Source organism: Lepidochelys kempii, chromosome 6 (genome assembly GCF_965140285.1).
Source record: "Lepidochelys kempii isolate rLepKem1 chromosome 6, rLepKem1.hap1, whole genome shotgun sequence".
Classification (NCBI taxonomy): Eukaryota; Metazoa; Chordata; order Testudines; family Cheloniidae; genus Lepidochelys; species Lepidochelys kempii.
The window spans coordinates 102521163-102538935 of record NC_136385.1 but is presented as its reverse complement, the minus strand read 5'-3'; the positions used below and the strand labels follow the sequence as shown (position 1 = coordinate 102538935).

The following is a 17773-nucleotide window of genomic DNA, read 5'->3' as shown; positions in this document are numbered from 1 at the left end:
GTTTTGTCAGATCTGCAGTGAAAGTGTTCTTAAAACGAACAACATGTGCTGGGTCATCATCTGAGATTGCTTTTACATGAAATATATGGCAGAATGCAGGTAAAACAGAGCAGGAGACATTCAATTCTCCCCCAAGGAGTTCAGTCACAAATTTAATTAACACATTTTTTTTAACGAGCGTCATCAGCATGGAAGCATGTCCTCTGGACTGATGGCCAAAGCATGAAGGGGCATACAAATGAATTAGCATATCTAGCATGTAAATACCTTACAGTGCTGATTACAAAGTTCCATGCAAACGCCTGTTCTCACTTTCAGGTGACATTGTAAATAAGAAGCGGGCAGCATAATATCCCATAAATGTAAACACACTTGTTAGTCCCAGCCATTGGCTGAACAAGAAGTAGGACTGAGCAGACTTGTTGACTCTAAAGTTTTACATTGTTTTGTTTTTTGAGTGCAGTTATATAACAACAACAAAAATTGCCATTTCTAACTTGCACTCTCACAATAAAGAGATTGCATTAAAGTACTTGTATGAGGTGAATTGAAAAATATGATTTCTTATGTTTATCAGGAGGACTTAAGGGCCCATCAAAAACTTTTTAAAAGGGTGGCATCAAGCCTCCACCTCCAAGTAGAGGAGTTGGAGGAACCCTCAGACTCGCTATTCAACGTGCTGTCCTCTTTGGCACTGGGCAGGGTAGCTTTGCCTCTCCACGAAGGGGTGGCAAACGGGCTCGCTGGCCCACATCTCTAAGAAGGCAAAACACAAGTACTTTGTACCCACCAAGGGGCACGAGTACCTCTACACCCACCTGGCACCCAACTCCTGGGTGGTTGAGTCATCAACCACAGGGAATGGCAGGGCCAACCAGCCCCTACCCCGAAAAATAAAGATTTGCAGAGGCTGGACTCTTTCGGGAGAAGGCTTTATTCTCCCTCGAGTTTTCAGTTGCGGGTGGCAAACCACTAGGTGCTCCTGGGCAGGTACAAATTCAATTTGTGGGGTTCCATGTCCAAGTTGGAGGATTCCCTCCAGGAGTGCGATAAGAAAGAGTTCAAGGCGCTAATGGAGGAGTATACAGCAGCAGCCAGAGCATCCCTGCAAACATCTTTGAATGTGGCAGACATGGCAGCACAGTCCATGGCCTCAGTGGAGTCCATGAGAAGGGCATCGTGGCTCCTGCTCTCCGGGATGTCCAGTGGAGCGCAGGCTGTCATGCAGGATCTCCCATTTGGTGGCAAAGCTCTGTTTGCAGAGCAAACGGATACAAAACTGCATCGCATGAAGGACCCCCGCACGACCCTCCAGACTCTGGGTCTCTATGTCCCGGCTCCAGCCAAATCTAAGTTTAGGCCACAGCAAGCTTCTTCTCAGGCCACCCAGCCGAAGTACAAGGCCACCTATAACAAGTCAAGGGTCTATAAAAGGCGTGCCCCCCCCCAGCTCAATGAAGCTTCCCTTCTAAAATTGGTTGTGTGCTTCCCTCCCTGAGTGGTCACGGCTGAAAGGCCAAAGGAGGACTCAGGCCCATCCTGGACCTGCAGGATCTAAACCAGTTCACGGTGAGGCTCAAGTTCCACATAATCTCACTGGCCTCCATCATCTCCTCCCTGGACCCCGGGGACTGGTACTCTGCCCTAGATCTGCAAGACACGTACTTCCACATTCACTTTTCGAGGGCACAGACGCTGCCTCCGTTTCAGAGAATCATAGAATATCAGGGTTGGAAGGGACCTCTGGAGGTCATCTAGTCCAACCCCCTGCTCAAAGCAGGACCAATCCCCAATTTTTTGCCCCAGATCCCTAGATGTCCCCCTCAAGGATTGAACTCACAGCCCTGGGTTTAGCAGGCCAAAGCTCAAACCACTGAGCTATCCCTCCCCCCAGAATCCTGGTGGGCAGAATCACTACTAGTTTACGTTCCTCCCGTTTGGCCTATCCACTGGCTCCAGGGTATTTACAAAATGTATGTCAGTGGTAGCCACCTACCTTAGGCGCCGGGGGATCCAGATCTTTCCGTATCTGGATGATTGGTTGGTCAAGGGCAGCTCCCGGTCGCATGTAAGGGATCACGTGACACTCCTACTGTCCACGAGCGTTGCCTTGGGCCTTTGGTAAATGACGCCAAGCCCACATTAGTCCCGGTCAAATGCATAAAGTTTATCGGGGCGCTCCTGGACAACTTGTAAGCCACAGCCTCCCTCCCACCGTACAGGTTCGAGACCCTAAAAGGGCTCAATGACACGGTCACAAGATTCCTGGTGACTAGCGCCAGAGCGTGCCTCCAACTTTTTGGTCACATGTCGGCATGCACGTACGTGGTCCGCCATGCAATTCTCCGAATGGGGCCCCTCCAGCTCTGGCTGGCCTCTGAGTTCTCCAAGGCCAGGGACAGGATGGACAAGGTCCTCACCGTGCCTGACTCGGTGATCGCCTCACTGTGGTACTGGTCCACCCCAAGCAACATGCTCCATGAGGTCCTGTTCCGGGACAGGACCCTGTCACTGGAGCTGATGTCCAGTGTGTCGGACCTGGGTTGGGGGGCCTATGTGGGGAACTTTCAGACCCAAGGTCTGTGGTTGGTGCAGGATCTGTCCCTACACATAAACATCAAGGAACTCAGGGCAGTACTCCTGGCGTGCATGGCCTTCTGCTCGCTCCTGCAGGGCAAGGTGATCAGGATCCTCACGGACAACACGGCCTTGATTAACAGGCAAGGCAGGACCCGGTCCTCTGCCGCGAAGCCCTCAAGCTGTTGCATTTCTGTATAGCCCACGACATCTGCCTGAGGGCCTTCCATCCGCCGGGCGCCCGGAACACAGGGGCGGATCGCTTAAGCAGGAACTTCTCCTCCCAGCACGAGTGGTCTCTCCACCCGGAAGTGGCTCACCAGCACCAGGTGAATCTGTTCGTGAAGCAGCAGAACTGGCACTGTCCCCGGTTCTGCTCCGGGGGGGACTGGCACGGGGCACTATCTCCGATGCCTTCCACTTGTCCTGGTCAGGCCAGTTTTCTCTATGCCTTCCCCCCATTCCCACTGATCAGCAGGGTCCTGGAAAAAATAAAGACGGACAAGGCACGGGTCCTCCTGATTGCCCCCGTGTGGCCAGGCTACGTTGGTACAGGACCCTCACGGGCCTGGCGGTTGCTCCGCCGCGGCCGTTGCCGCTCCGCCCGGACCTGCTCTCCCAGGACCGGGGCCGCCTCATGGCGTGGCTACTCAATGGTGAGGTAGAGGGAAAAGGACGTGCTCAGAAAGGGTCCAGCGCGTCCTCCTGAAAAGCAGACGGCCCTCCACACCATGCCTACTTGGCAAAATGGTCACGGTTCTCCAGATGGGCAGCCAAACGGGGTGTCTCTCCAGTGGCCGTCCCGATCCAGCTTATCCTGGACTAGCTTCTCCACCTTTGAACCCAGAACCTGGCGCCCTCGTCAGTCAAGGGGCACCTGGCGGCAATATCAGCCTTCCATCCGCCGGTGCAGGGGCACACGGTATTCCCCCATGCTATGACTGGCCGGTTCCCCAAGGGGTTGGACCGTCTTTCCCATATGCTAGGCCCTGGTCCCGCATTGGGACCTGAACCTGGTGTTGTCCCATCTCAAGGGGCCCCCGTTTGAGCCGCTTGCCGTGTGTTCCTGGTCTCACCTCTCGTGGAAGGTGGCCTTCCTGGTCACTATTACGTCGGCCAGGCGGGTCTCGGAGCTCAGGGCCCTGACATCCCATCCCCTGTGCACGGTTTTTCATAAGGACACAGTTCAGTTCTGCCCACACCCTGCATTCCTTCCTAAGGTGGTCGCCGCCTATCACATGGGTCAGGACATTTTCCTGCTGGTCCTCTGCCCCAAGCCTCACACGTCCAGTGAGAAACACCACCTCCACATGCTCATCGTGTGAAGGGCTCTGGCTTTCTACCTCGAGCGAACTAAGCCATTCAGGAAGTCCTCGCAGCTGTTCGTCGCCTCGGCTGAGCGCATGAGGGGTCTGTCGATCTCCACTCAGCGTCTCTCCATCTGGATCACTTCCTGCATCCGCACCTGTTATGATCTGGTGGGTGTTCCCCCGCCACCGATTATGAAGGTGCACTTGACTCGAGTGTAGGTCTCGTCCGCTGCCTTCTTGGCCCACATCCCCACCCAGGACATTGTAGGGCTGCCATGTGGTCTTCAGTTCACACGTTTACCTTGCACTATGCGATTGTATCCCAAACCAGGGATGACACCGGGTTCGGCAGGGCCGTACTCCGTCCCAGGAATTTGTGAACTCCTACCCACCTCCAAGAGATATAGCTTGGAATCACCTATTGTGGAATACACATGAGCAATCACTCAAAGAAGAGAAGACAGTTACCTTTTCCATAACTGGTGTTCTTCGAGATGTGTTGCTCATGTCTATTCCACATCCCGCACTCCTACCCCTCTGTTGGAGTTGTCTGGCAAGAAGGAACTGAGGGTGGGGGGAGCGCACAGCTCCCCTTATACTGTGCCATGGAGGTGCCACTCCAGAGGTCGCTGGGGCGCTCCCCCTACAGGTACTGCTAGGGGAAAAACTTTCGGCTCCTGTGCATGTGGCGAGAGCGCACACCTATTGTGGAATAGACACGAGCAACACATCTCGAAGAACACCAGTTACGGAAAAGGTAACTGTCTTTTTTGAGTTAATTGTATGAGTTAATTGCGATTAATCTACAGCCCTAATTATTCCTAAAATATAAAAGCCAATATCATCCATTATCTGGGGTGGAGGGGAGCAATGCTAGAAATTGCACAAGCTACTCCAATGGGAATATTTTAGAGAGCAGGAATAATTTTTGAGAGGAGAATGCAAGAAAAGAGGGCACATAAGACAGCTATTTCTGGATCTCTGATTCTGAGCTTTGGTCTTTACTGAACCTGACATGGCCTCAAGTTAGAGAAGCTGTGGGGGCATTCTAATTTATACCAGTTAAGGCTCAGCATAGCAGAGGGATGCCCTTCATAGGACTCCCCCTTAACTGGGGGCATTTGGAGTAAGGAACTAGCTCTGCCAAATTAACTACAATTGACTAGTTATGTCCAAGTCTCTGCCCCGTGCAATTGCTTCAGTGGTGCAAAGGGCCAGACTCTCACTGAGCAGATGGTACTTCAGATTAATTTACCTTTCTACTAATGGGAATATAAGCAATTTTACCACAAGGGAGATAGGGGGTTTATCTTGTACTGTGCCCTCCATTGTGGTACCTTTTATACCTAAAAATGTGTTGTAGCTTTAGGTGTCGTTTATAGAAAAATAGTACTGTATAAGGAATATTTCTGTTTCATCTAAATTCCTGTAGTATGTGACAATTTAAAAAGCATGATGCATGCCACTTGTGGGGGTGGCTTGTTTTTTTGTTTTGTTTTTTTTTTACACAAAGAGACCATGTTATTGGGTACCCCAGAGTCCTGGGCAGGCTGGATGGGAGGGGTCATGGGGGCATCAGTTCCTCTTCTTGCCTTTGCCAATGGCCTTGGCGAGCACTGTCATGGGTGCTGCAGACTGGTAGAGTGTGGCGGAGATCTTATTGATATAGTAGAGGCCAATCATGGAGAAGATGAAGTGGGTGCTGGGCGAGGAGTTTATGCTGGAAAGTAGTACTATATTTTTGTTTTTCTTCCATTAAAGAGAAAAAATCCTTTTAGAAGACTTGTTGAGATGTCATGAGAACCATCTGTTTAGAGCCCAGTCCACTTTAATCTTCATCCATGCATTTTTTAAAAGCCCTCCCCACATTCACAATTTGGTTACTCATTGCTTGACTATAAAGTCCTCATTTTGTGATGTCACATTCTTCTGCACAGTATTTAGTTATGATGTCACAAAGAGAGTATTCTTATTTAAGGTGGGAATAAGCAGTAGGAGCAGATGAACTCTTTAAAAGCAACTGTTATTTTCATGAAGATATCTCTCATTTAAAAATAAAGTTGTTGAGAAAGAGATGTGGAAATAGGCTGTAAAATATATATATACATATATCTCAAAGTAACATTTTGTTTTTCAGAGTATGTTGTAAATATTTACAAGCCCAAATATTCTGTTCAGATTGTTACACTGGAATGAAAAGGGGCTAGAAATGGATTAGAATAGGACTATTTGGCAAGGGTCCAGATACTGTTAGTAGGTTCAAAGTGACATTTGTCATTTGAAAAATATTTCTAATATTTCCCAGTTTATATATGGCAAAAAGAGCTTCTTATCCAAATTCCCAGCTGAACAGAATGGTTTCAATTTACTTATAAGTTTAATTGCAGCATCATGCCTATGCAAGTAACATTGTAAGCATATCTTTATACCTTCCTACAATATGCGGTTATACTTGTGTGCAGTACAGATGTCTAACCATGCTTTGTCATTGCTTTCCTGATGTGCTCAGTGCTATCTAACCTAAAAATACTTCAGTTAAGTAACAACTCCTCCAGGTATCAACAGGAATTCTGACCTGCCCTGAACTATAAAAGCTTAGTATTCTCATTACATTGGGTGTGATATCAGTTCTGAATAATAATAGTTGCCAACTCTCTTGATCTTTCCACCTCTCCCTAAAGAACCTGGGAACCTCTGTCTCCTTATTTGTCACTAACCTAGATTTTGAGGCTGCTGCTTTTGGTAAAAAAGCTCCAACAATTCAGTTACAAAAAATCTTTATAAATTACAATCAAGATCAGCATGGATCTCAGGGAGGGGGCCGGGGCTATGAATAAATGCTGTGACACAGGAGACTTGCTTTTACAAATCACATCACGTTAGCGCTGTTGCGGTTGTGATGGTGTCACACACCTCCCTTATGTAGCATCTGGTGTGGCATACCTCCCCTGATACAGTGCTGGCAGGGTTGTGGTGATGTGACATACTTACCCTAATGTTGCATATTGCATTTTCACACCAATAGTAGCTGAACATGGAGCAGTATTATAATAAGGCGGGGGTTCCCTTTCTAATTTGTGCTGCTGAATGAAAGTTTCCTTTCCTGACTAGCTCGACTTGCTATGGCACATATCTCTGGTTGCAGTCAGATCACCTTTTGTAGGAGAAGGTTGGACTCAATGTCCTCATTAATCTGTTACCTATGAGAATAACTGGACGGAACACATGAAATAAAAGTGCTAAGCACTACTCTTTCCCATGGCATTGATCTTATAAAACACAAGAAAACAATCTGCTCTTTGTTGTTGAAAGTAATTTCCAGCATACAAGTAAATGTTTGCTCACTAATTGGCTATAAATGCTTAGAATTCTGCTACTCTTTAATTCCCTTATTGTAAGGTATAAGGGATTAAGGCATAATACTTACATTTTGTAGGATTAAGGTATTATACTTACATCAAATACTGTGCATCTATAATCTGGTTGCTAAAGTATATCAAAAATTAAAATAGGCTCTTTCTCTTCTTTTCTGTATTTTTCTCATTACAATTACAGTATAATGTACTTGCATCCTTAAACCAACTCAGCCTAATTAAGGGAATACACCGTACATGCATATAACTTTCATTCAGTTTCTGTACATTAAATAGGAAAGAGCTAGACCATACCCTGAATTAGGAGAGGAGCAGTCACATACAGGCTTATTTTGGAATAAGTACAACTATGGGAGGAAACCAGATAACACCCAGAATGTGAGTGCAGTAATTAAAAGATAATTTACATTAAATGTTGTTCTGTTCAATGATATTTAATGTGACATTGTTCCTGGGTTGAAGAAGTAATTAATATTGCCATTACCAAAAAATATGTGCCAACTGATGTAATAACTATAACTGATAGTCTATATCCCAGAAAATTCCCTTCTGTTTCCTGTAGATTGCTATAATAGCATCTCTTTGCAGAGAAATTGCAGTCTAGCAATGACGTTAGTGTCATGCAAGATCTTATTGGTAACATTTTAGCAACATCTACATAAAGAAAGGAAATTGTATCTTTCATCCTGTTTTTAAAGTGTAACTATAGTGAGTTTAGTAGCTGAATTGAAAGAAAAGGGCAAGAATGCATTTCAATTCAAAAGTAGGAGGCCATTTTAAAATTGGGACAGATGTAAAACTGGCCCAGATTCTGATCTCACTTAGACCCCATTTTATACTGGTGAATTGAATGGAGTTACTCTTAATTGTCACAGTTGTGAGAGGAGAATTAGACAAGAGCATATACCATATTAAATGGGGCTATTGCAATTTAGGGTTCCATTGAAAAAATGCCTTTTAAAAGGGAGAATTAACTGTGAAAAGTGCCAGATTAGCAGCCCTAGAAACAAAAGTTATCTGTTTATCCACAGAATGTTTAAGGCACAGACAGTATCAGTACGCGTTTCCCCTCACTGTCCTGCTAATGTGCCTCACCACCAACCTTGAAGGGACAATTTAGGGGTGAGAGGAAATTCGTTCTCCATTCCCATTAAGTCCTGGCCCTTCTGCTAAAACTGCCAGTCAGGTGCCTGTAGGGTTGGTTTATTTGTGATGTGAACTAAGAAATGGACTAATAGACCAAGTTTTTTCCATATAGATAGGACCTACCAAATTCACGGCCATGAAAAATGTGTCATGGCCCATGAAGTCTCTTCTCCAGATTTCACTGGGGAGACCAGCAGTTCTCAAATTGGGGATCCTGACGGAAAAGGGAGTTGTGGCGGGGCGGGAGAGTCTCAAGGTTATTTTAGGGGGGTAGAAGCATTTCTACTCTTACTTCTGCATTGCCTTTAGAGCAGAGTGGCTGGAGAGCGGTGGCTGTTGGCTGGGCATCCAGCTTTGAAGGCAGTGCCCCACCAGCAGCAGCGCAGAAGTAACGGTGGCAATACCATACCATGCCACCCTTACTTCTGTGCTGCTGCCTGCAAAGCTGGGCAGCTGGAGAGTGGAGGCTGCTAACTGAGGGCCCAGCTCTGCAGGTAGCAGTGGAGAAGTAAGGGTGGCAATACCATACCATGCCATCCTTACTTCTCTGCTGCTGCTGGGAGCGACTCTGCCTTCAGAGTTGGTCTCCTGGCCAGCAGCCACTGCTCTCCAGCTGCCCACCTCTGAAGGAAGCACTGCCACCAGCAGCAGCTTAGAAGTAAGGGTAGCAGTACCGCAACCCCAACAATAACCTTGAACCCCCACACACCCCCACAACTCCTTTTTGGGTCAGGACCCCTACAATTACAATACTATGAAATTTCAGCTTTAAATAGCCTAAATCATTAAATTTATGATTTTTAACTCCTATGACCATGAAATTGCCCAAAATGGACTGTGAATTTGGTAGGGCCCTACGCATAGGCTGCCAAATGAAACAGCTAGGTGGCACTGAGTTTCAGTCACTGCCAGACTAGACTAGACTCAAATGTAGTGAGCAGAGGTGAAAAATTCTTATAGTAATTCATTACCAGTCTCCTGAACCATCTGTATTTATACAAAGGTTGTTGCCTTAAATTTCACTAAGCATAAAACTGAATTGGTTCATCTACAAAACATCCTCTTTTCTTCAGACTCCTGCTTAAAACTCAGCTCTTTGAACATTTCTTTTACTCTTTAGTAATTCCCACAGCTCCTCTTGAACTTTAACTCTTTGTCCTATGTTTCGGTTTGGTTTGGATGTGTTTCGATTCTGTTCTTTAAGACTGTCGTCATCTTTTTAATTGCCATGTAAATTTACTGTATTGTGCACTAGTTTAATGACTTGAGTCCGAGTATATACTTTGCTTGTAAAATAATAACATTTTAGACTCACTTTAAATGTTTGGATCTTTTGTGCCCATTTTGATTGACTTTATTTTGGAACAAAAATTGTTAAAATAAGTATGGCTTAAATTTTTAGTTACCTTTTATTTAGTGTAGTTGTTTAACTGAATAATTGGCCATGTTTAATACTAAACTTTGATTATCACTATTTGCATTTTTTTGCAACAACATGTGAGGAGGTACAGTATAAAAAATCTATCTCAACAGTCAGTGTTTGATTTTATATTTTAAATGACTTATACTTTAAATATTGTGTTACAGTGATTCGGGACGTGGGAGCAGTCTGTTAGACAGAGCCATTGCTGACAGACGACAGCTCAATACGATTACCTTACCTGACTTCAGTGACCCTGAAACAGGTGAGAATTAACATCTCGAACAATAAAGTAGCAAAGATAATGTGTGGCTCAGTATCATCAGTCAAATCTTACAGGATAAAAAGACCAAAGCAATCGGTGTAAGTTGTGATTATTTTTTCACTATATATCTTCAGTCTTGTAAAGTAAAAAAAAAAATTAAATAAATTGCAGTATCAAGTTTGTTTGAGGAGATGCTTGCAGCATAAACTTTACTTTTTATTAATTAATTTATTTTTGTTTTTAAAAGTGCCCATTGCCCAGGCCCGTCAGTATATTTGTATTAATAAAATATATATAAACATTTTAGGAAGTGTTACTATACTTATTGTTAAATATTTAACAATGGTTAAAGTTGGCATGCTGATCTTTTCTATGCTAGCTAGGTCTGATACATTACCCATTCCCTTGGTATCTGAACATTTCTGAGTAAATTTTTTCTTTGTATTATTTAATAAGCAAATTAGAAATAGATATAGAACTCCCTCCCACCCCTTCAAAAAAAATTAAGATTTTTATTTAGCTATTTTTTGGCACTGTATATTTGAAAACAGATTTCATTTTGGTGGCGGGCTCACAACAGAGGCTAATAGCTTTTGACACTTTAAGAGAAATAAATATTTTACAAGTCAGATAATTAACTTCTCATTAAACACAGTGCAAAATAAAATGCTGCATAAATGCAGGAGGTTAACTTTACAATGTCATTACATGTCAGTAAATATTTTAAACTGTAATTAGTCTATTATCTTATATTCACCCATCATAACTTGAATAAATAGACCTAAAAGACTGTGTAAACCAGAAACTCACAGCCGAAATGAGTGAATAAACGTACAGTTTTAAGAGAAACTCTCAGAAAGGGAAACAATTGACATTTGGTGATTTTAGTTTCACTAACTTTACATGAAAGGACACCATATTAAGCTTTCCTAATCTATCCTATTGTATCACAAGTAGTAAGAGATTTTCCTTAGCTGTTTGTTTCCTTGTTTTTGTGGTTTTATGTCAAAACTAGAACATGCTTTTCTTGTTGTCTTTGAGACATGAATTCTTGTTTATTTGGGCTTCAATATAAAATGCTTTTGGAAGGGTTTACCAGCCTGAGATGTCTTTATGGCAGTTTGACAGCTGTAAATTAGAACTCATCAACCTGTGAGTAGTTGAAATATAAAGTAACAGAATTATTCAATAGTAAAAAATTGTACTTGATTTATTTCTGAAACCATGAAGTTGGACCAGATGTGCGCACTCATATGCACAAAGAGGTGCCATTATAGTAGGTATTCCGTTATAAATGTCTTATTTTCGAGAATTATAAAGGCTTGATGTAGTGTGTACCATACAATAGCAAGAAGTCTGTTAGTCGTACAGTGGGATTTTTTTGCTTTCACATTCTTATGTGCACTTGCAATTTAAAAAAGCATTTTAATTAAAAATATGAAATTTTGGCTTGTGATCATTCCACATTGTAGGCTAGCTCACTGCGTTTGTTTTACCAAGGAAATACAAGAAATGAGGTATGAAATTTTAAAATCTAGCTACTTACGCATGCAAAGAAACATTTGTTTTTCAAGTGAGTACCAAGATTCTTTATAGAGCCTTCGGACACCCTGATTTTACCTTTCCAGTTATTCAGACCATGAACAGTAATCGTTGCCTTTATAGACTGAATTCTCTTCATAAACCTTCATCACTCACCGTTAATCAGCCAGATGAGTTGCTGTTAATTAGAGATGTGCCTGGATCAAAACTTGTAATCTAAAATCTCATTAACTTTTTGGGAAGTTTGCATCCAGGTCTGAACTTTATTACTGGGGCCTGTCTCAAGCATGGAAATGTAGGGGCTGGAAGGGACTTTGCAGAGGCAGGCCCAAGCTTACCTAAACCATCTCTGACAGATGTTTGTCTAACCTGTTCTTCAAACTATCTTCAGCCAAAACTGGAAAACAGGATCTCAACAAACTTGAACTTTTGGAAGTTCAGATTTGTCTTATTCTGAATTGTGAACTGCCTGTACCTGGGCAGGGAGGAGCTGGGGGTTAGTAGAAAGAGAGGAAAGTTTGTAGTAGAAAGAGGTCTGCAGGGAGAATGGTTGAAACTCTGCAGTCACTTTCTGGGATCACAGTGTGGAAAGAGCCCTCAGATGTATTCAGTTGAGGACCAAGAGAGGATTGAAAGGAGAAGCCCAAGGAGGGAAGAAGGGGGTTTGTTTATACTTTGACTCTAAGATTTATTGGGGGATTCCAGGGGAGAGCCCTGGAGGTGCTAGCCCTGCGAGAAGGCTGTGGGAGAGGTCTGCTTACAGTGTGGGTAGGAAGAAGTCCAGGGAGGTGACAGTAAGTAGTTTGAGGGATTGAAACTTGACTGCCTATCTTAGGATCCCTGGACTGGAACCCTGGGTATGTGTTCCTCTATTAACCCCACTGGTAAGGTGGTATAAAACCTGTGAGAAGGGGGATTGATGACTGGAAGTTTGAATAAAGGGCATATGAACCATGGGGCCCAGAATCAAGGGTGACAGATTGAACAGAGGGATTGGAAACTTGTTGTTCGTTGGACTTTTTGTTACCGCAGAAGGGGTTGGACTAAAATATGACCTGGCTGGAGGTCCAAATCAGAAGAAGAGTCAGACCATACAGCGTCAGAGTGATCTGTCAGCAGGGGGTACTAAATGAGAGCTTACTACACCATGCCCAGCCCCAAGGGGACTTGTCAGCAGAGTCTCTGTTCTTCTACAGTCCTCCTTTTTGCTGCTTTATGAAGTATAAAGAGTGACTGAAAAGTGACTTTTGAAAGGGTTTTTGTTCTTGTTAATGATAAACAATAAAATTAATATTGTAGCATCATCCAAAGGCTCCAATAAGTATTTAGGGTTTATTGTGCTGCGTGCTGTACTTGCACACAGGTGGGGACAATCCTTTTCCCAAAGAGCGTACAGTCTCACTTAGAAATTCAGGTTTTCTACTACCCTCTTTATCTGGAACACTGTGTAGATGAATGGGGAAGTAGAAGGATTATGACTCTACAAGTACCAAGGAAGTGAAACTTAGTATGTTGATTAGGGGGAGGGTGTTTTAGATAGGTATCTTAAAACTCCTTGATTTTTACTTTTGATAACATCTGTTTAACTCAAATGTCAGGAACCATTTGGAAGAAAAGGTCTTAGATAATAACAGTGCAGGGGTATTGAATCTTTATGTGCTGAGAGAGCTCCCACTACAGTTCAGTGGGTCTTCCAAAAATATAGAAGAACAGACCTGACGTTTCTGATAGTTTTAAGGTAAAAATGAGCAGGAAAAAATACCTTAATGAGGACGACATTTGGTCCTCTTTTATATATCCGAAAGAAACAGAAAAGGAGGGGAGGGAGTTGAATTCAGCTCATTTTTTTTTCCTTTATAAGACAACTTTTAAGTCATGAGTCCCTTATCCATACAGCTGAGCAGCATATTCAGCCTCTACTGCCCTATGGAACAAGAGACTGGAGCTAATAATCACACCAGAGGCCTTGTCTATCTACACAAAACTTGTACCGGTTTAGCTAAGGTTGTTTTTAAACTAAATGCTAAACTGGTGCAAAATCCTGTGTAGATACTCTTATTTCCAGATAAGCGTTTCATGCGTCAATTTAACGTAAGTCAGTTCCTTAGCAACTTAAACTAAACTGAAATAAGCCACTCTTAAAATAAGTGTTTAAACAGGGATTTGCATCGGTTTAAGTTACACCTGTGCAATTTTCTAGTATAGACAAGCCCCAATATTTTCTGTTCACAAGACTAGAATGTTAGTGCTAATCTTCTGGTCAAATGTCATGTCAGCCCACCTAAAATCCTTCTGCACTTTCAAATAGATACCATATCTTCGGTTCATCGATCAGTTCATAACTCTGGTGTTTGTAACTCTGAGGTTCTACTGTACTTGTTTTATTATGTGGTAGTTTTAGCTCACTTATTTTTGGACTAACATAATAGAAAATAAAATTGGTAGCTGGTTTTAAACCAGGTTGTCTAGAACTTTGTTTTTCCTCAAATAAAATGAGTTTAGAACATATTAAAGAAAATTTGCTTTCCAAATTAATTGATTTTGATTAAATCTAGTTTTCTGGTTTTCTTGTACATAAAGACACTTGTCTTTGAATATCATGCAAGATAATGGACTTTATAAAGTTCTTTAAAGAAAAACTAATACTTGTTTTCCGCAGAAACCATCTTCATACTATGAGTAGTGAAATAAATGCTTTGCATTATATCATTTTCTTTTTGGAATTCATGAGTCCATTGAAACCCCGTTTTTGGATCTTTTGTCTTGTATCAATTTTTTCTTTCATGTTTTTAGCATCCGATACTTCCTCCTCATCTCCTCTCTCAAGAACAGACTCTCCTCTTCACCTGTTTGTATCTTCTCATCCTCCTCACCCTCATCCCAAATATGATACCTTTGTCTGGCCCCATGCAGCCTATCCATGTTCCTGGGCCCCATGCACCTCCTCTCTGTAAACTGGTTATCTCTTCCTGATAGGCGTGTTAATTTGCTCTTTGTTTTTTTCTGATAATCTCCATAACTAATAAACAGTGTTTCCATTGAAAGGATTTTAAACTTCAAAACATTAGGGGAAACTGGATCCTGCCTGGTCAGATGCTCTTGGTTAACTAGTGGGGGGATATTAAAAATACAAACATTAGTAGTATATGAGGAGATTTTAATAGGTAATGTTGGAGTGCCTAAAGATGTACAGTTTTGAATAGATTAGAATCTCAAACTCCTGGATGTGGCACAATGTAATAGATGGGAGGAGAAAGGGATTATCAATCAGTATTGCTTTCGAGTACCTGTTATATGCATTGCAATAAAGCATATCTGGTGTTGAACCTGGAATAGTCAGTTCAGTTACTGGTACCCTTTGTCTCATAGGAATATAACCATCTACAAGGTTTCTCTTTCTCATCCAAAAGTTGTAATAATTTATTTTGCGTTGTTGGGTCCTTCATTAACAACTATAATAACTATAATTTATAACAACTATCTTTTCTTGAAATCTTGCACCAAGGCAGCAAATGCATCAAATAATTTGTGTTTATTTTGCATATTGCAAAGGCCTGTTTTTGATTTGTCTTACTGAATTGTAATCAGTTAAGTTCTGCTAGTGTAAACCCATTGTAGGCCTGATTCTCCTCTCACTTAAAAACTCTACAAAACATATCAAAATAAATCTGATGTTGGTGTGGTAACCTCTTGCTTAAAATAGCTTTCTAAACATTTTTCTCAGTTTATATTTGTTCTCCTTCCACTAGATTGCTTACTATTAATATTACTGACCTTCACTGTTAGCCTTAGGTGTAGGTATCCAATGCACCGCTACAGACTAGGGACCGAATGGTTCGGCAGCAGTTCTGCAGAAAAGGACCTAGGGGTTACAGTGGACGAGAAGCTGGATATTAGTCAACAGTGTGCCCCTGTTGCCAAGAAGGCCAATGGCATTTTGGGATGTATAAGTAGGGACATTGCCAGCAGATGGAGGGACGTGATCGTTCCTCTCTATTTGACACTGGTGAGGCCTCATCTGGAGTACTGTGTCCAGTTTTGGGCCCCACACTACAAGAAGGATGTGGAAAAATTGGGAAGAGTCCAGCGGAAGGCAACAAAAATGAATAGGGGACTGGAACACATGACTTATGAGGAGATGCTGAGGGAACTGGGGATGTTTAGTCTGCGGAAGAGAAGAATGAGGGGGGATTTGGTAGCTGCTTTCAACTACCTGAAAGGGGGTTCCAAAGAGGATGGCTCTAGACTGTTCTCAGTGGTAGCAGATGACAGAACAAGGAGAACAAGTTGCGGTGGGGGACGTCTAGGTTGGATATTAGGAAAAACTTTTTCACTAGGAGAGTGGTGAAACACTGGAATGGAGATGGTGGAATCTCTTTCCTTAGAAGTTTTTAAGGTCAGGCTTGACAAAGCCCTGGCTGGGATGATTTAGCTGAGGATCGGTCCTGCTTTGAGCAGGGGGTTGGAGTAGATGATCTCCTGAGGTCCCTTCCAACCCTGATAGTCTATGATTCTATGATACTCTTTGGTTTCACTGCTGCACCATAATAATCCAGTGTTCTGAAGTTTAGTTTAGGTATTGGTCGGTGACCACCCTCCTTGATATTTTAAATGTTGAAATATATGGATGCATGAATGTTTCTTTAAACTTCAGGGTACTTAGATAGAAAGGTTTGAGAAGTTGAAGGCTGTGTTCTATCTTGTAGCACTTTAATACATGATTAATTAGGAAAGTGTTGTAGGTTTTGCACTGTGCTTCCACGGGGCATGCTGCCATAAGATGGTACATCCCATGCAGCATTAGATTGTTTGTTCTTTGTGGAACAGTAAGTCACTAGGAGTTCCACTGAGATGCTTGACGTATTAATGAGAAAATGCAGACGTGCAAATACAGACTATGTGGTATAAAGTCTGACTTTTTCATTTCCAATAAAAGCTACAGTATTAATGAGGAAAAGAGCTTTCTAGATTGCATGATGAGGTGTAGAGAAGTTTACATGATGATGTGTACAGCATAAAAGCAGAATGTCAGATTCTTATCTAGAGTGTAAACAATAGGTGAGATTCAAAGCTTTGGGTATTTTTCCCCTTTATGCTATATGAATAAAAATTTAGTCCAGATCCTTGTAGCTTCTTGGTATAAATTTCAGAGCTGAAGATCGTGGGTTGCTTATTTTATTCAACTATATATCTTCCTGTAATAGAAACAAAACACACATCACAAATGTTGAGTTCACCATCCTGTACTGGTGAAAACCAAAATGATTTCAGAAGTTGTAACAATCCCTCTCTTTCAGAACCTTTACTGAAAGCTGAAAACAATAAACCTGATTTTCAGTTTGAAGATTATCAGAAGTCTTTTTGTTTTCTTGGAGTATTTAGTTTTTATATTTTGTCTTTTTTTAATTAAGATTTTAATTTGTGATTTGATCTGTTGTTCAAAGGTAACCCACCAGATGTTTACTTTCATGGTTTTTACTCCCTTTTTTCAGTTTGTAAGTAGTATTCACTATACAGATCTACTTTTAATTTCTAAATTACTTAAAAATCACACATTTCTCCACCACAGAATGTAAATATTGTTTATCAGTAGTGGAAGTTTGATATAGTGTGTAAAGTGTAGCTGATGCTGTTTACCCATTCAATCACTCTAAGGACTGTAATCTTACAAAATTTGAATGCACTCAACCAACACTTACATTTAATTATTAAAGAGGCAGTATTCATTTCTGGAGGGCTGCAAATAAAGGTATTTCAGGAAGGTCTTATATAGAATAATGGTCAGTCACCGGTAATTTTTATTGTTAAAGTTCTTAAGCCACCACTGTTAGTAAGCATTACAGTGGTCTAATATGTAATGTTACTACTGTTAATTTGATTTCTAGTGCAATTCACAGTGGGCTATTGCTTTCTTCGCGGAGAGGTGTTCCACTGCCTGGAATAGTGATTGTCAGAGGAGAGCTAAAGACCTCAATAAATAGAATAAAATAAAGAGCATAGATCAGTAAATATACATTTAAAGTTAGACAAATAAATTATCCAAGATACAAACACATTTTCTGCAACCTTGAGATTGCTACCATCAGATATATTTTAAGATTATTTTATTTTTAGACTATAGAAAATTGTGTTTTCATTA

The 17773-nt window shown here is 42.0% G+C and overlaps 1 protein-coding gene across 5 annotated transcripts in view; it reads left to right on the top strand.

Moving 5' to 3' along the window:
• The window catches only part of TTC7B (tetratricopeptide repeat domain 7B), a 311774-nt gene that overhangs the window by 207852 nt on the left and 86149 nt on the right, over positions 1-17773 (top strand). For all 5 annotated transcript variants that reach the window (XM_073349423.2, XM_073349422.2, XM_073349421.2 and 2 more), the window contains one exon: positions 9995-10092. In XM_073349423.2, coding sequence (XP_073205524.1) covers positions 9995-10092 — 98 coding nt within the window. The remainder of the gene's footprint in view (positions 1-9994; positions 10093-17773) is intronic.